At 35.5% G+C, this 19928-nt stretch overlaps 1 protein-coding gene across 1 annotated transcript in view; it reads right to left on the reverse strand.

The window, feature by feature from the left end:
• cplane1 (ciliogenesis and planar polarity effector 1) overlaps positions 1 to 19928 on the reverse strand; it is a gene marked incomplete at its 3' end in the record, with an annotated part of 56145 nt that overhangs the window by 797 nt on the left and 35420 nt on the right. The window contains exons 31-50 of the mRNA XM_079860465.1: positions 19772 to 19813; positions 19544 to 19691; positions 17077 to 17373; positions 15062 to 15571; positions 13108 to 13265; positions 12330 to 12414; positions 12195 to 12243; positions 10954 to 11085; positions 10192 to 10263; positions 9212 to 9339; positions 8871 to 9093; positions 7749 to 7993; positions 6028 to 6103; positions 5842 to 5958; positions 4735 to 4770; positions 4540 to 4573; positions 4305 to 4433; positions 2202 to 2361; positions 1380 to 1435; positions 2 to 56 (exon numbers count right to left, since the gene is read on the reverse strand). Coding sequence (XP_079716591.1) covers positions 2 to 56; positions 1380 to 1435; positions 2202 to 2361; positions 4305 to 4433; positions 4540 to 4573; positions 4735 to 4770; positions 5842 to 5958; positions 6028 to 6103; positions 7749 to 7993; positions 8871 to 9093; positions 9212 to 9339; positions 10192 to 10263; positions 10954 to 11085; positions 12195 to 12243; positions 12330 to 12414; positions 13108 to 13265; positions 15062 to 15571; positions 17077 to 17373; positions 19544 to 19691; positions 19772 to 19813 — 2752 coding nt within the window. The remainder of the gene's footprint in view (position 1; positions 57 to 1379; positions 1436 to 2201; positions 2362 to 4304; positions 4434 to 4539; positions 4574 to 4734; positions 4771 to 5841; positions 5959 to 6027; positions 6104 to 7748; positions 7994 to 8870; positions 9094 to 9211; positions 9340 to 10191; positions 10264 to 10953; positions 11086 to 12194; positions 12244 to 12329; positions 12415 to 13107; positions 13266 to 15061; positions 15572 to 17076; positions 17374 to 19543; positions 19692 to 19771; positions 19814 to 19928) is intronic.

The raw sequence follows: 19928 nt of genomic DNA on the forward strand, positions 1-19928 counted from the left end.
TGATCAGACTACAGGCGTCACGAGCTCTCTGTTCATGATGCTCCTGGAGAACCATCCTGAGAGCACATGGAGAAATATGTCAATCGGGACGCACCTATTCAGTGGTTTCACACATGCTTCATTTCAGTTTCAATTTCCTTTTATTGTCATTGCATGTATTATACAATGAAATTAATACATGCCATGACAATAAAAGGAAATTTGAATTATTATGCACTATTTTATGCAAGCAATAAAGTAGGAGAGGCTAGTGCTGTATCGTGAATAAGTCACGGATGACTGACTGACTTATACACGATACAGCGCTAGCCTCGAGTACCTTATTGCTTTTATAAAAGGGTTACCACACAATACCAATATATGAACAATAAAAAATATGTATAAATGCAACTTTCATGATGTAAAATCACTAAAAGCCTTCCTTCCGCTGCAAAAAATAGTCCTTGACCGTAAACAGCAACAGAAGTTACATGCATTATATCACCATTAGATGGCAGCAAAGACTGTCTTAATGAGCGAGTCAGTCAGTAGAGGAGACTTTTACACTGAAAGGACTCAAACTTGGTGTGAACACGGAGAAGTGACGCAACTGACAAATGATTAGCATCAAGGCACAGGAAAACCACTTAACTGTTAAAAGGACAATATGAAGAGTTCAGATGCAAAATCCTCTAAGTGCCATCTGAAATTTTCTTCTAGAATGATCATTTTTATCAAGCTAGTATAAGTTCAGTAATTTCACTTAAATGACAATGAAAATTACTTATTAATTGTCATTTAAGTGAAATTACAGAACTTACATATACGAGCTTGATAAAAATGATCATTCTAGAAGAAAATTTCAGATGGCACTTAGAGGATTTTGCATCTGAACTCTTCATATATTGCAGCGGATATTCAAACTGATTTTTTGTTACGAGTATAGGACTGAGCTGAAGAAAAGTGCTATACTGTACATGCAGGAACTCTCGCTTACTCGATCTCTCAATACTCTATTCTATAAGCTTCAATGATCAATATCAATGAGAACATGTGTTTACGTTGCTAAGAGTGGTTGCTATGGGTGTGTGTAGTGATACAGAGAACCGTTGGGTGAAGCGGTCAAAGCCGTGTTTTTTCGTGAATCAGAATCAAGGACTGAAACTAACCATTTTATAAAGTATAAATAGAGTATTCACACTGAAAATTACAAAAATATAAAGTGCACTTCAAACACTTGCACTTAATTACATCGGACTCAGACATTGACAAAATAACCGTATAAAATTCATACACTAGACGTTTGAGTCCATATTGCATGCAAAGTATTAGTGCATAGTGTAGTGCGTCATTCTGGACACAACTAATGTTCGTTTAACACACGTAATACATAATCATACCTGTCTCTTTCTTCTTTACTTTTCTTGTTGGTTGCCAGATCCACAGAGGTTGGATTCTGAAACGGAGGTGAATTATTCAGAGAAGTAAAGTTATCAAGAGTTGTGCAAAACTAAAGCTTCAAGCTTTACTTATAGACTTCAAAACATGTGGCAACTGCGATCCAAAGCAAACTGAATGGAAATGATGATTCATCTGAAGGTTTTTCAGGATAGAAGTAAAGCTGTGTACAATATTTGTGAAGAAATTCATAATTCTTAAAAAAGTGCAGCACACTGTTTTCCAAGAAAATATCTGTAATGTACAGCATCTATATAACATTATTATTAATTACAAATTATGATTGTTATTTACATATAATCGGTTTGTAATTTTATTTTAATCATAAATGTCTCTTGATCATCAAATGATCATATTAGAGTGATTTCTGAAGGATCATGTGACACTGAAGACTGGAGTGATGATGCTGAAAATTCAGCTTTGATCACAGGATTAATTACACTATATATTCACATAGAAAACAATTTTTTTTAACAATATTTCACTTTTTACTGCATTTTTGATCAAATCAATGCAGCTTTGGTGAGCAGAAGAGACTTCTCACCAACCCCAAACTTTTGAATGGTAGTGGTTATACATAAAAATACCTACCATTCAAAATCAATAAAATCAATATGCAAATAATACTTGGTTCATAATCCAACAGAAATAAGGCTTTGCATGAGGAAACACTGTGGAATACTGATTCTGAGAATCGTTATCATGAAAAGCAAACAGTTTGACCACACAATCAGTGTATTAATGTCTGATCTGAAGCGTCTCACGTGTGTAAGAGGAGAGATGAAGGGTCTGAGCTCGCTCGCCCTCTTCTCTTCTCTCTGTTTACGGTATTCCATCAGTCGCTCTCTCTGTTTCCTCCTCATCCACATCCTCAGATCCCTCCGCTCCTCCTCCATCATGGCTCTGCTCGGACTGACCTCTGACCTGCCGCCCACCACACATAAACACACCAATCAAATCAATCAGTAAATATGTCACGCATCCCTCACTAATCTACTTAGCAGGGCTGTTAGCCAATCATAACAGAGATCATTTACATTTAGATGTTCATCAATCAGACACTTTTATCCAAACAGGGGAAGTACAGACAACTATAAACTATTTAAAAAATAATAATAATTATCTGGAAAAAAAAAATGAAAAAAAAAAAAAAAAATATATATATATATATACACTCACCTAAAGGATTATTAGGAACACCATACTAATACTGTGTTTGACCCCCTTTCGCCTTCAGAACTGCCTTAATTCTACGTGGCATTGATTCAACAAGGTGCTGAAAGCATTCTTTAGAAATGTTGGCCCATATTGATAGGATAGCATCTTGCAGTTGATGGAGATTTGTGGGATGCACATCCAGGGCACGAAGCTCCCGTTCCACCACATCCCAAAGATGCTCTATTGGGTTGAGATCTGGTGACTGTGGGGGCCATTTTAGTACAGTGAACTCATTGTCATGTTCAAGAAACCAATTTGAAATGATTCGAGCTTTGTGACATGGTGCATTATCCTGCTGGAAGTAGCCATCAGAGGATGGGTACATGGTGGTCATAAAGGGATGGACATGGTCAGAAACAATGCTCAGGTAGGCCGTGGCATTTAAACGATGCCCAGTTGGCACTAAGGGGCCTAAAGTGTGCCAAGAAAACATCCCCCACACCATTACACCACCACCACCAGCCTGCACAGTGGTAACAAGGCATGATGGATCCATGTTCTCATTCTGTTTACGCCAAATTCTGACTCTACCATCTGAATGTCTCAACAGAAATCGAGACTCATCAGACCTGGCAACATTTTTCCAGTCTTCAACTGTCCAATTTTGGTGAGCTCGTGCAAATTGTAGCCTCTTTTTCCTATTTGTAGTGGAGATGAGTGGTACCCGGTGGGGTCTTCTGCTGTTGTAGCCCATCCGCCTCAAGGTTGTGCGTGTTGTGGCTTCACAAATGCTTTGCTGCATACCTCGGTTGTAACGAGTGGTTATTTCAGTCAAAGTTGCTCTTCTATCAGCTTGAATCAGTCGGCCCATTCTCCTCTGACCTCTAGCATCAACAAGGCATTTTCGCCCACAGGACTGCCGCACACTGGATGTTTTTCCCTTTTCACACCATTCTTTGTAAACCCTAGAAATGGTTGTGCGTGAAAATCCCAGTAACTGAGCAGATTGTGAAATACTCAGACCGGCCCGTCTGGCACCAACAACCATGCCACGCTCAAAATTGCTTAAATCACCTTTCTTTCCCATTCTGACATTCAGTTTGGAGTTCAGGAGATTGTCTTGACCAGGACCACACCCCTAAATGCATTGAAGCAACTGCCATGTGATTGGTTGATTAGATAATTGCATTAATGAGAAATTGACCAGGTGTTCCTAATAATCCTTTAGGTGAGTGTATATATATATATTCTTTTTTTATTATTAAATAAAAATGTGGATTTTTTATACTGTATAAATATATGAGAAATTATTTCAATTAGTAACAAAGGCAGCATTTCAAAAAAAATTTAGTTTAAGTTGAAGTACTAAAATGATTCAAACTAAAACTAAAATAAAAATGAATAAAAACTATATATACATATTTAAAAACAATTACGCAAAAATCACACAGCAACAAAAAACTATAACATTAACTAAACTTAAAAATAAAATGCTAAACATAAAAATAAAAGCTAATTCAAAATATTAATAAAAACTATAATAGCATATTAATGATACTAAAATAACATTGCATCTGAGTAAAAACTGCTAATGAAAAACTCAACAACTGTTTTCTGATGAAATAAACTTTGACTAACACCAGAATAGGACTCTAGGGAAAGACATTTGTAGAATAATTGTGGAATAGAATGATTCCTGAGACTCTCACCTGCTCAGGTGCGGCGCTCCGGATCGGGACAGATCCAGCACAGATCGGGATAAAGCCCCGTCCCTGATTAACTCACACAAGATGTCCTTCACGTCACTGAGGCCGCTCACACCGAGAGTCTCCTCTCCACTGATCACACATTAACAGAGGGATGAAAAGAGGGATGTCAGAAGGACAGATACAGAGACATCACCGGAAAAGGCTGAGAGGTTTGAATACATTCATACTGACTTACTTCCCAGGATTCTCAAGCACAGACTCGGTCAATCCTGCAGGGAAACAACCAACAACACTGACATCCATGACTGCAGCTGTAGGTGTAAGTTACAAAAACTGTGTGTGTGTGTGTGTGTGTGTGTGTGTGTGTGTGTGTGTGTGTGTGTGTGTGTGTGTGTGTGTGTGTGTGTGTGTGTGTGTGTGTGTGTCTCACCTGGATTGGTATCTCGTTTACGCTGCTCTGGTTTCACTGAAAACAACGAGATCATGTTAAACTGAGGAACCTGAACACACCAGTGAACATGAGTGTCTGAAACTGGATTATACACAGAGTGATGCAGTGAACATCTATTACACAAAAACAACAGGCACAATAAAAAATATAAAATAAAATCATTTACAGGCTGCTGTATCTGACTGCTTTTAGTGGGAAAAGCTGAAAAACTGCTGGTCTAGGATCAGTTTTCTCCATTATAAAGCATATCAACTCTGAATCAACACCAACGCTACATTTTTCTAAATGTCATAATCATTTGTTAGCAAACAAGTATTCATTACTTCAATGAGCTCATTGTTTCTGCATGAAATTATTACAGTTTAAATGAATACATTTTTCGCTAACTGTTATTTGTATATGTACATTTCTGTAATACATAACTTAGAAGTTTCCTCTGATAACAGATCACTGTAAATTGTAATGTGGACTGAAAAGTAATCTGTAAAGCTGCTTTGAAATGATGTGTATTGTGAAAAGCGCTGTAAAAATAAATGTGAATTGAATTGAATATTTGGGAAACAGGTTTCTATTTACAACACGTTTTTGTAGCGTTGAGCAATGCAGCAAATCACAAACATATCTGTTGATTTCTAAACATATGTGACCCTGGTCTCGAGTCGCACGGGTATATCTGTGGCAATAGCCAACAATACATTGTATGGGTCAAAATGATTGATTTTTCTTTATGCCAAAAATCATGAGGATATTAAGTAAAGATCAGGTTCCATAAAGATATTTTGTCAATTTCCTACCGTAAATATATAAAACATGTATTTTTGTGAGTGAATGCAGCACAATCGCCAACATAAATGCACAACTTTAAAGGAGATTTTCTCAATGTTTCGATTTTTTTGCACCCTCAGATTCCAGATCTTCAATAGTTGTATCTCAGACAAATATTGTCCTATCCTAACAAACCATACATCAATGGACATTTATTTATTCAGTTTTCAGGTGATGTATAAATCTCAATTTCAAAAAATGGACCCATGTGACTGGTTGTGTGGTCCAGGGTCCCACATGTGAGTAGAGATGACAGTGTACCTGCAGGAGGAGAGCGCTCCTGATGGACTGAACATCGGCTCAGAACAGACGACGACAGAAACTCCTCATCTTCTCTGTCGGGGGGGAAGCGCTGCGGTGAAGGACAGTAACTCCTCACTGCAGAAACACACACGTGTTCAGTGGGCTTGTTTATTTCTCTATATAAAGCTACTAAAGCTTTCTAACCTTCTTGTGTGACTCTGAGCGCGCCAGAGAGAGGCTTCTTCACGGAGGGGCTCAGGGTCTCGATACGGTTCACCAGCTGGAGGACAACAGGACACAACTGGAGTCAGTAGGGAATGACAGCTGATATATGGAGGTCAAGAGGTGATCATTTACACATTATATGATACAGTTTAGCTGTAGCAATTGAGACATGCACAAAATTGCTTAGATTGGTCAGATGGCTCAGTCAGCTGTGATTGGTCTAGCTCTGATTGGTCAGATGCCCCAGTCTGTTGTGATCAAGCATGCCGCACAAGTCCTGAAAAGTGAAGCCAAAGTGTCTCGATCGCCCCCCGGTGACTGGTCCCAGTATAGCTCATAAACCCCGCCTCCCCATGGGGTCTAATGGACGCGATGGAATCTAAACAATCAAATTACACTTCAAATAAGTTTTTTCCAAAGATTTTTTCTGTCATTTACGATTTTACCACGCTGATTTAAGTTTAAGAGTTCGTTTTTTTAAATAAGTTTGATCTTGGTTCGTTATTTGATGCTATAAAAACGGGAATGTGACGTCATGATTGATTGACAGCTGTGATTGACAGCTTCTCTAGCCGAAGTATCACTGAGGAACCAACAGACTTTTTTGGGGGATTTTCGGGAGGAGATTGGATCTTCAACTTTAATTTCTACATGTCCATAACTGTTTATTTCACACAGTAAACTTTGTAGTAATCGTTTCTGCGGGAGTGAGGGCGGGACCTTGATATCGTGGCTTTACTTCACGTTCACTACTGTGCAGAATCAGGTCCCAAATCACCGCAAGATATCAGAGACATATTAAGACTTTGGCGGCTTCACTTTTCATCAATGGAAGAGAGTGAAGGGGCGTCGTCAATCTTTTTTTACAGTCTATGGTTGTGATTGGTCTACTCTGCTCTGATTGGTCAGATGGCCCAGTCTATTGTGATTGGTCTACTCTGCTCTGATTGGTCATATGGCCCAGTCTGTTGTGATTGGTCTACTCTGCTCTGATTGGTCAGATGGCCCAGTCTATTGTGATTGGTCTACTCTGATCTGATTGGTCATATGACCCAGCCGGCTGTGATTGGTCTACTCTGCTCTGATTGGTCAGATGGCCCAGTCTGTTGTGATAGGCCTACTCTGCTCTGATTGGTCAGATGGCCCAGTCTGTTGTGATTGGTCTGCTCTTCTCTGATTGGTCAGATGGCCCAGTCTATTGTGATTGGTCTACTCTGCTCTGATTGGTCAGATGGCCCAGTCTATTGTGATTGGTCTACTCTGATCTGATTGGTCATATGACCCAGCCAGCTGTGATTGGTCTACTCTGCTCTGATTGGTCATATGACCCAGCCTGCTGTGATTGGTCTTCTCTGCTCTGATTGGTCAGATGGCCCAGTCTGTTGTGATTGGTCTACTCTGCTCTGATTGGTCTAGTTATATGACCCAGCCTGCTGTGATTGGTCTACTCTGCTCTGATTGGTCAGATGGCCCAGTCTGTTGTGATTGGTCTACTCTGCTCTGATTGGTCAGATGGCCCAGTCTGTTGTGATTGGTCTACTCTGCTCTGATTGGTCAGATGGCCCAGTCTATTGTACAAAAAAGCATAATGGGGAACTTTAATAAAAAAAATTCTCTCTCTGTGATCTATATTTTAGAATGTTTGTTGGTTGTGTTTCACAGAACACAGTGTTACCCAGCATGCACTGTTGGTCTCTCACCAGTCTGGTGTTGGCGAACTCTCTGTCCATGTGATCTGCGATGCTCTGCAGTCTGAGCAGCTGAGAGTCCATCTCTGAGAGCCGAGCTGAGATCTGACTCCTGGACATCAGCGCTCGCTCCAAACCAGGCGTGTTCACGGCCTTCAGCGCGCTCAGGGTCACGGGGTCTCCACCCAGCACAGCTTCCGGAGACACACACACACCTGCAGGAGACACACACACACCTGCAGGAGACACACACATACCTGCAGGGGATGAAGGCCGGTTAGTTTGGATCAGTGTTCATTTCGTTGACGTATAATTTTCATCATTACGACATTTTTTCACAGACGAAAACAAGACGATAACTAAATATAGCTTTCCTGTAGCTCAAACAGTGGAGCGCCAAGGTCATGGGTTCGATTCCCAGGGAAAGCAAGAACTGATAAGAATGTAAATATGTACCTTGAAATGCAATGTAAGTCGCTTTGGATAAAAGCGTCTGCCGAATGCATAAATGTAAATGTAATGATGCTGAAAATTCAGCTTTGATCACAGGAATAAATTACACTTTACTGTATATTCACATAGAGAACAGCGGTTTTACATTGCAATAATATTTCACTATTTTTACAGCATCTATCTAAAATTTTGACTGCCAAAGTATTTAGTTATTGCTCATTTAATTTTTTATTTTCTATATCGAAACTGTACTAAACATCTATATATATTTATATGTAAATTGTGTTATATGAACTGATAAAGCATGTACTGGCATTGTATTATATTTTATGAAAAATATCTGCCTCCACTAAATACTACACAAAACCGATTTTGTCTGCTTTATGCCCTAAACCAGGCTTTCCCAAACTTAGTTGATGAAAAGCTACTTATTAAATCATTAAAATGTAAAATTAGCATAAAACACTTACTAAAAATTTTTTTTTTTTTTTATTTATTTACCTGCATGACATGTGACCATTAACTGACATCAGAGAATTGTGAACATGCAAATGTGTGGTTAATTATTATTGAAATATTAACTTGTATTTTAAGTCATTTTAAGGACAAAAATGTTTGGGAATCCCTTCCCTAAAATACTTTTATTAGTAGTTATTTTGTTCATGTAAATAAACAGTGTACCTGGAATCTCTCCATTTGGATTCTCAGGAAAGTGCTCAGTGTTGTTGGGGGCGGAGCTTAAGGCAGGTTTAGGGGTGTGGTTTACATCAGAAGAGGCGGGGTTTACGACAGAAGCTGCTAGTAGGTGGAGCTCAGCAGACGACGGGGGAAATGAAGGCAGATTCTGAAGAAGAGAGTCGTCTGTCAGATCGATCACATTAATAAACCTCCGGCCCTCAGGATTCTACAACAATACAAGAACAACAAAGAGAGAATTACTTATTAAAAAACACTCAAACTGTCAAAACATTATTTGATTAGATTATTATGGTCTGATGGCTTTTAGTGCAGCATTCCCCTACGAGATCTGCGTCAGACTCCGCAAGGCTTCTGCTTTCCGGCTGGTCTGATGATGTATCTCTAGAGTAGCGAAGATTCAGGAACACATCTGGAGGAACGACTGGAGCGACATCTAGCAGCCCTCCTTCAGCTGTGAGTGTAGAAACACACAGTACACAAATAATGTGCAAAAAAACACATCTACACATATAATGAGATCATATATATACATATATACACACAGTATGCCATTTTTGAAACATTTTTTTTTACTGGCTATAAAATAGTATTTTTTGCATAATTTCCCAGAAAAAAAACAAATATAATAACAATGATAATAATAATGATAATTATTATTAGAAAAAAATCTGGGAAATTATGCTAAATACTATAAATTATATTTTCTCAATCTAAAAAGACATTTAAAAATATATTTATACATTTACATTTATAAATATATTAATATTAATAAGTGCAAAATCTTAATAAATACTATAATGGTATATAAATAGGCCTGTTAAAATGATAGATTAATTGCCTGATCATTGAGATAACTGCGATAATTGTGCAATTTCAAATTTTTGGGATTATTTTCACAATTTTCTGTCACTGATTCTTTTTATCTTCCAATGATGTGTATGAACATCTACTGAATATAAATATTTTTTACTGCCCATGAAATAGTATTTTGCATAATTTCCCAGACAAAAAGTACATATACTGTATAATAGTAATGATTATAATTTTTTTCTCTAAGAAATTGCTAAATACAAATATTTTCCATGATTATTTTGTCACTGATTTTTTTTTCCTTTAGTAGACCATCTTTATTTATATATTTTCCACTAGATTTGATGGATCAAAAATTTAAACCAAGCATCATTTTGCAATTCATCAATTCATAAAAACAGCCAATTTGAATCTTCTGCGTCTCAAGTGCTCATTTTGAACCCTGTGTGAATTCAACAAAGAGCTGAAGATCACACTCCTCTCATGAACTTACGAGCAGACGGCATGCTGGGAGGAGACTGAGGTTGGACAGAAACATGTTGATCTGTGATGGAGCGAGGCAGTTCTAGAGTAAACCAAAGCAGAACTTACATTAGTGAAGTTAAAGGGGTCATCGGATGCAAAAAGTTTGCGTATAAGTGTGTCTTTGCAGTGTGTGGACACAACCACCATTCAATGAAAAAAATCCATTCACTCCTTTTTTTTAATCCTCAAAAAGTCTAAACACTCTCAATAATCAAGCCGTGTGGATTGATGTCATATTGCTCATGCTCCGCCCACGACCGCTGATGGACTGTCCCGTATTAGCATATTTCCTGTATTAGCATATCTACGCCCTCAGCCATTTGTATACTGTCTTGTGTCGATCCCCCCCCCCCACACACACACACACAGAAGGGGGGGGGGGGGGGGTGAGCAGCTCATTATCATTTAAAGAGACATGCACCGAAACGGATCGCTGTGAACAGAGCTGTTTATTTGTTTTCGTTTTGTTTTTTATTTTAAAATTTTAGTACAGTATGGTATTGTAATATTATAATATGCATTTAAATATACTGTTTTTAAACAGAGCTGTTTTTGAGGAGGTAAAAAGGTAAAAAGGGTGTTGTTTTACACAACTATTCAGGGATTTTAATCAAGAAATGTTACAAACTTTACATGAGGACCCTAAAGAATCATACCAACTTCTGGAAAATGAGCATCCGACGACCCCTTTAAAGTGTGTGATATGTGGATTAGCGATTAGCGCACATACCGGTGTCAGTGTTTGTACAGGCGTCCTGGATCTCAGGCGGTCTCTTCTGTGTGGAGGCGAACGCATGAAGCTCAGCCGAGGTGACGTACGCCTTATCCAACAACGCCAGTCCACTCAACTCAGAGTCAACACCTGCAGCGTTTAATAACCGATGAACTTTACAGCAGAACTGAATCAACACTGAACTGACTTCATCTGAACAATGACACAGCCTTAATATTTAATATAGATATTATATCAAAAAACTTGAACGAAAATGAGAAATGTTGTCTTGGTAAAGTTTAACTTGAAGGACTTAAATTACTAAAACTAAAACTGTAATAAAATAAATGAAAAATAAAAGAATTTTTTTTTTTTAAATGACAAAAACACATAAAATTACTAAAACTGTAATAAAATTAGTTAATTAAATAAAACATATTTTTAAATAAATAAATAAGACAAAAACGCTTAGCGCAATTACTAAAACTGTAATAAAATAAATTCAAACTAAATAAATAAAAAAAAATTAAATGACAAAAACACATAAAATTACTAAAACTCTAATAAAATTAGTTCTAAATAAAAAATATTTGTAAAATAATTATAAAAGGACAAAAACGCATAGCAAAATTACTCAAACTAAAAGGTAATTAAATTAAAGTAATAAAATGACACAAAAAAAACGAATAAAAATGACAAAAGCACAATTACTAAAAGAAAAAAATCTAAAATAAATAAAAAAATATGAATATTAATAAATACAAAACTATAATGGTATGTAAATAATAGTAAAGGTTGCAACCTTTTGTTTAATTGTTTTTAAGAGCTCTTAATGTCATTTGATTTTACAAAAGGAACATGTAGTGTTTTTGAGTTGAAATTGAATCGTTTAATGTTTAATTGAATCCATTAAAAAAAGGAGAAAATAAATAAATAAATAATATTATTATATATAAATATAATGATTTTTTATTCTAAATATATTTTGATAGCATTTTAAATATATATATATATATATATATATATATATATATATATAAATTATAATAAATTAATTATAAATAAAGTGATCAGTAAATGTGATTACTGTTCAGAGTAAAACATAAAAAGTACGATTTTTTTATTATTAAAATTATTAAATGTTATTATAAAATACTTATAAGTTAATAAGTAGATGTGATTACTAAAATAAATAAAAAAATATGAATATTAATAAATACAAAACTATAATGGTAAGTAAATAATAGTAAAGAATTCACCTAAAGGACTGGTGTAAGCATCATTCTGATCGGGCACATCTTCTGCAGCCTGCACACATGAACAAACAGGGGACATCTTCACTTAAAGGAAGAGCTTAGCAAAAATACATAAATACAGTTTTGATTCGCATGTACGTCATCTGGAGGAATGATGGAGTCCTCCGGTCTGAATGTGACTCCGATCTTGTCCTCCTTGTTTTTCTCCTCTCTCCTCTTCCGTCTAAATAAGATATAATATTAGACAGAAAACACAAATCTGCAACAACAACAACAAATCCTCATGTGTCACATGGTTTGAGTAAGTAGGGCTGGGCAAAACATTTTTTATTTTATTTTATTTTTTTACATTTTTAAAATGTGGTCGATTCAAAATCGATTCTCAAAGGCCACAAATTGATTTTTTCCCATATTTATCTAGATCACCCTGTAGTTTTCCTCCACAGTTCACGGGCTTGCAGCCTCCATGTTACACTAATGCTGTGAGATTTCATGTGTGTTTAATCTTAAACATAAAATAACTGTTATAATAACGACTCTTCTGACTTGCAGTCTTCCTGATTTTCAGCATCAATTTTTCATCTTACATCAAAATCCTGTCTATTCATTGTATGCATTTGAAATATAGATTTGGGTCCTTGCTTTAATTTACCCAAGTGTACCTAAAATAAAAAGAGTTTAATATACAGCTTTGTGGCTCTTAATTTCTTTTTACAGGTTTGTAAAAAAACAAAACAAAATTGAAAAATCAAAAAAATAGAATCAAGAATCGAATTCGAATCGAATTGAGAGCTTGCGAATCGAAATCTGAATGGATGGCCAGCCCTAGGTTTGAGCACATAGATCACACCACTAAAAGCAGTCTAAGGCTGCCCTCGACTAAAGCAACCCAACAGACACGGGCCAGATCTCTGACCTCTTGCTGGACGGGCTGGTTGTCGTGCGCTTGTTCTCCAGGACGGTGTGTGTGTTTAAGAGCTGCAGTGTGGTGTGTTTGGCGTTGGTCCACTTCAACAGCTCCTCCAGTGGGATGAGACGAGGAGTTCGTACAGGAGCCGAGTCCAACCGCAAATCCTACATGACAAACAGACCGCAGCAACTCTTATAAGCAGAATATCCACGCATCCAAACATCGAGAGTAACAAGTGAACGCGTCACACTGACAGGTGTGAACATCACAGACCAATGCAGTTTATGCCTGTTATGTGGTTATTAACAGCACCTTTTGTTTAATTGTTTTTAAGAGCTCTTAATGTCATTTTACAAAAGGAACATGTAGTGTTTTTGAGTTGAAATTGAATCGTTTAATGTTTAATTGAATCCATTAAAAAAAGGAGAAAATATCAAATAAATAAATAATATTTTATATATATATATATATATATATATATATATATATATATATATATATATATATATATATATATATATATATATATATATATATATATATATATATATATACATATATATATATATATAAATATAATGATTTTTTATTCTAAATATATTTTGATAGAATTTACATATATATATATATATATATATATATATAAAACTTATAATAAATTAATTATAAATAAAGTGATCAGTAAATGTGATTACTGTTCAGAGTAAAACATAAAAAGTACGATTTTTTTATTATTAAAATTATTAAATGTTATTATAAAATACTTAAGTTAATAAGTAGATGTGATTACTGCTTAGAGTAAAACGTGAAAATAATTAGATCATAATTTGATAATTAGAAAATATTCCATTATTATACAAAATTAAAAATGTATTAATTCTAAGTAAATGTGATTACTGCTCAGAGTGAACTGTAAATATCAAAAGAAAAAAACAAGAAATTATATTTTGAATAATAATAATAATCATTATTATTTTTAAATATCCAATTATTATACAAAATTACAAATAATTTAATTATAAGTAAAGTGATGGGTAAATATGATTACTGCTCAGAGTGAACTGTAAAATTCAAAAGAAAAGAAATTAAGTTTTGTAGTATTATTATAATAATAAAAATAGTATTATTATGAAAAATAAAAGATTAATTTTAAGTAAAGTGATCAGTAAATGTGATTACTGCTCACAGACAATAGTAAAAATCAAAAGAAAAATAAGAAATTATATTTTGTATTATCATAAAAACTATTATAAAATACCCAATTATGCAAAATTATAAATAAATAAATTATATGTAAAGTGATGAGAACTGCTCAGAGTGAACAGTAAAAATCAAATATCATAAAAACTATTATAAATGTCCAATTACTATGTAAAGTTATAAATCAATTAATTATATGTAAAGTGATGAGAAAATGCAATTATTGTTCAGAGTGAATAGTAATAGAATAGAATTTTGTATTATTATGATAAAAACTATTATTTTAAAACCCAATTATTATACAAAATTATAAAGTGATTTTTTTTAATAAAAATAATTATTTAATGCCATTCCAGCTTCTATGGCTATGTTTCATGGAGAGAACCAGGTAGATTTATTTCAAAATAAAACTAAATAAGGTGTTTATGGGGTTGTTGTTTTTTTCAAAAAAAAAAATCGTATGATTAAGTTTGGATTTACTTGGTTAAAAAACCCTTTTAAAAGTATCAACAGAATTAAACAATTTCCTCAAAGGGGTAGAAGTATTACGAGTCCAGCTAAAGATGTTTAATGGACAGAGGATTCTTACAAAATGAACACTTTGGTGAAAAAATTAAAAACTGGGGAAAATAAATGCAGAACATGTTCACATAGGACACTATTAACACACCTATGCATGAAACCATTAAAGCGATGTGTAAATGTGGTTATTGCTCACAGTGAAAAGTAGAGTAGAAAGACAAGCTGAATATAAACTCACAGCGGCGGGTGGATCCGGCTCTCTGTGCAGAAGCTGAATTCTGGGATAGCGGTCTGTGGCTGTGACGCCCAGACTGGGTTTTGCCAAGGTGCATTGTGGGATACGTGGCAATGTCACGGTTCTCTGGGTCTCTGGGTGAAACCGCAGAAGAGGAAGAGCAACAGATCTGTGCGGAGCAGGAGGCAAACGAAGAGATTCCTGTGTGTGTGTGTTATAACGGTGTGATTCGGCTCGGGTCCGGCTACGATCCTCGGCCCTCGGGACAGATGAGGGATCGGACTGACTGGGATCTGGACCCCAGGAATCCTTCACAGGAAGAGGAGGAGATCTCTGAGATGGGTTCAGCTGGAGGAGTCTGAGGCCGTGTGATTTCGGAGCTTCAGAAACACCATGAAACGACAAGTGTGTATTGGCTGTGGTTAGAAGCCCGTGTGACGTCGGGATGAAACTCCTGCCGGGAGATTGGCCGGTCTCTGGCCAGTCTGAGCGAATCGTCAACTGAGGAATTTCCTGTGAGAGAATTATTATAATACGGATGCACTTCATTGCCAAATTCACACCAGGGATCGTACAGACACTGTAAAATCAAATTCCAGGACTTTCAAGGACTAGTTTTTCTTTCGAGGCCTACAATCAGAGATCTCATTTATCAAACAATATCTTTCTCTATTATCTTTTAAATTCTAAAAAAGGTAAATAAATGAATGAAAATAAACTAATAAGACAAAATGATACAAATAAAGTGCCGCACATGCAGTGACTGCGGTAACTTGAACCAATGAAAGGAGACTATGACAAAGATATCGCTTTCCTTATTCAAAGTGAATTTTTTGTCCCATGATAATATGATTGACCTTAAGAATGAAAACTGTATCATATACTTGGATATTTATGAGCAATATCACGCTCATAGCCATGTGAAATGCCTCTATATCTATATCAGACGGACAGCAGTGTTAATTTTGTGTAAAAAGATTGCTTTATCAATAAAATTTAAAATTAATTTCCCATATTTGTCTTTCAATAATTCAAGCACTTTTCAAGCACTTCTTCATAACAATGGCTGTTTTTCAGGACTTCAATTTCAAAAAGACAATTTCAAGTACTTTAAGCACCTTGTACGAACCGTCACACTGTAAAAGTGGGTATTAGGTGTCTTTACACAGACGCTTTAATGCTCAGAGGTGGAATAACTGCATCCATCAGCAGCTTTAATAGTATTCTTTTAATAGCGGAAATATTATACTACTAGGTATAATGTAGTCTGGATTTTATGCAGTGTTAAATCTTCACACAGAATTTTAAGCACACATTTAAATTATATCAGTGATCACATATGTGTCTGCAAATATTAGCTAATTAATTCTTCTAATTAATATTTTTGGATTACTGGCACTAGTAATCCCATTTCTTTTAACTGGTGACTAAAATAAATCATTTTAAATGCAATACTATTAAAATAATATTGAAAGGTAGTTTCAAACATCTTTCTCAATGGAAAATGCATGTTTTCAAATAATTTTGTGAATTTTGTATATATATTTTCTTATAGTATTAAAAAAACAATGTTGGTAAGCTTTTTTAATCTTCTGCTCACCAAGGCTGCATTTATTTGATAAAAAATACAGTAAAAACAGTGAAATATTATTACAATTTAAAAGAGCTGTTTTCTATGTGAATATATAGTAAAGTGTATCACATGATCCTTCAGAAATCACTCTAATATGATGATTTGATGCTCAAGAAACATTTATGATTATTATCAGTGTTGAAAACAGTTGCTGCTTCATATTTCTGAGGAAACTGATCCATTTTATTTTTCAGGATTCTTTGATGGTGTGAAATAGAATCTTTTGAAACATTTTAAATGTCTTTCTCTGTCACTTTTGATCAGTTTAATGCGTCCTTGCTGAATAAAATTATTCATTTCTCTAAAAGTATAAATATCCTACTGAACCCAGTCTATATGACTGTTGACTGATAATGTAAATGGTACATATAATTACCAATATTACCTGAGTTTTGAGGGTAATATTTGGATTCAGAGCCGATCCAGAATTCACATTCACAGTATGTTCGCCATTATTAACCGTCTCAGGCCTGGTGGCTCGTGTTGGGAGGTTGGCATCATCACATGTAGTGTGTTGGGGATTGTGGGTAAGAGAGATGGGCTGAGGCTGATGCTGTGCAGGAATGGCAGTGGTCTGTGGTACATTCACATTAGACTGATGCATGCTGGGTTGAGACAGCGGCAGGTTTACGAAGGACGCTCCGACCACCTGCATGAGACTCATGAAGTTGATCTGCTGCAGCTGAAACACAAGGGGATCAGGACACTGTGATTCAACCGTAGGGGAGCAACGGATTCATGGATTAACTGCAAAATTTAACCGTCATAGAGTGAAAGTTTATTATTTGAATGTGTAAACTGGCAAGACTAAACACGTTCAAACTATTATAAACACGAACAAAGAAGTGAAAATCGGGGCTTGGGCGTTATCTGTGCGCACAACCATACACACTCGCTGAGAGAGAGAGAGAGAGAGAGAGAGAGAGAGAGGGGTGTTTCAGACAGCATACACACACAATTTTGTCTAAATACCCTCAATATCTCTGCAAGTTTTCTCTCGGTTCTGTCAGAAGTGAACAGTGGAGAAAGAAACCACATGTGTGTCAGTTTATTCGCTCTTAAAGTGACAGCAGCCTAATATTCCTGCTGTTGTCTGTGTCATTAATGTTAATAAAACAACAAAATACAGCTTTAACAAAGATGAAACTATATTTAATTTCTACAGTGAACAAATAGTGTTATTTTACATTTAGGCTTAATTATTCATTTCTGTACCTGAACACTACTGTTAGACTTTGTAACTTTATTTAGTATTCATCTCTGCTTGTAATTTGAGTATTTGTTCTTATTTTATTACTGACTGTTCACTTGTTTTTAATAATGTTTGAACTTTATCAGTTAGGCTTGTAGTTTTTGATGTGGTATCGAAGAACTTCAGGTGAGCTTTAAGAAGTGCTGTTGTGTTGAGTCCGGTCTCGAGACGTTTTTCTATTGTCTCGGACTTATTTGCACTCGGACTTGGTGTTTTTTGTCCTTCAAACCTGAACCATTGATGGAGCGCGAATGTTCAGAAAACGGGTAACGTTATTGGTTTAATTCGGCATTGACATTGGTCGCCTGGTATATGCCTGGATCCGCGTGTGTGCGCTGCGCACACTCAAAACTCAAAATCCTCTCAAAACCTTTCATTATTTGTGATGTCAAAGCAATGGGTCTCAAATTGTTTAAACTACAACCCACATTACCATGTTTTGTGATTGGGACAAGACACAGGCTTGACCAAACAAGGCTCTTTCAGGCTTGACCAAACAATATCACGCACATTAATGCCAAAATGTCAGTTTTGTAGAGTATCCTGATAAAATCAGTCTTAAATGAGTTATATAAAGTCTAAAATGAACGTAAAAAGTTGTGAGAGAATGAGTCGCGTGTGCATCAGCGGCTGGTTTTAAAGGGACAGGAGCTGATTAATTCTGTCTGTCATTAAAGTTAATCACAGAACAAAGGGGACAGAGAGAATTACTCACTGCTCTTGACTGAAGAACTTTTGTAGCTTTAATAAGGATTAATCTATATTTAATTGATAATTTATGCAGTGCAGACTGTTTGATAACTTTATTAAATTTCTGTATATGTATAGGGCACAGGTAAATATTACATTTATTATGGGTATATATGAGGATTATTTTAAGTTCACTTAAATTAAAAGTTGTTATACTTTTGAAGCCTAATAAATGTTGGGGGGGGGGGGGATCTTTTTCCTTGAGACATCAGTAGCTGTATTAATATCAGTAATACTGGCCTTCATTCATAAAAATGATATTAAACAAGTATTTAAAATATAAATGTCTTTATATATACATATATATATATATATATATATATATATATATATATATATATATATTTCTACTTTAATTTGGAGATTAACTGTGAAATTATTATATTATAAAATACATTAAAAACGTATAAAAACTTTTTAAAACTGTTTTTAATTGCGATTAATCACAGAAAAAAATGTGATTAATCTAGTTAATTTCTTTAATCAATTGACAGCACCAATTCAAATATTCTATTCTAAACCTGTAGTGAATTTAAAAACAAACAGGCAGCTAATATATACACTTTAATATGCACACATGCTTTTTGATCATTACAAATAATAATGCAAAATGATTATATTAGAATAAATAGTTAAGTACATGGTCTAGAAGAGGATTGAAGTGGTCTCAGCTGGACTCGGTCTTTCCCTTGCTTTTATTTTGTGCTTATTTTCTATGCAAAGCACTTTGAATTGCCATAGTGTATGAAATGTGCTATATAAATAAACTTGCCTTGCCTTGTCTTGGAATCGACAAAGGTGGACTTGACTACAGCTCTAGCTTTAAGTAATAATTGAAAAGCAAAGTTACCTGCACTAGTCTGAATAACTCGTCCTGGATCAGCTGTCTGACGGGGTCAGGTGGTGTTTGGGCTTCGCTGTGAGGTGGATGACCTCTGATGTGTGTCTCTGTCGGCCCGTTTACATGCTGAACACTGACGGATGCAGAAACCTCAGGTCTGGAAGAAGAACACAGGTGAGATTACAGAGAGAATACCTCAAATCCTCCTTCATGACTGTGAGATTAGATTATTTTTACCTGTGTGTTCCACAGGAGACGTGATTTCCCTCCAAAGGAGATCTGAAACGCAAACATCAGCTGATATTAAACACACGAACCTGAGCGCTTGAGCTTTGTTTATTGTCACCATAACAACCGAAACACTGCCTGTGATCAATGACTGAAAGCTGCAACA

The sequence above is a fragment of the Squalius cephalus genome (assembly GCF_949319135.1).
Source record: "Squalius cephalus genome assembly, chromosome: 24".
Classification (NCBI taxonomy): Eukaryota; Metazoa; Chordata; class Actinopteri; order Cypriniformes; family Leuciscidae; genus Squalius; species Squalius cephalus.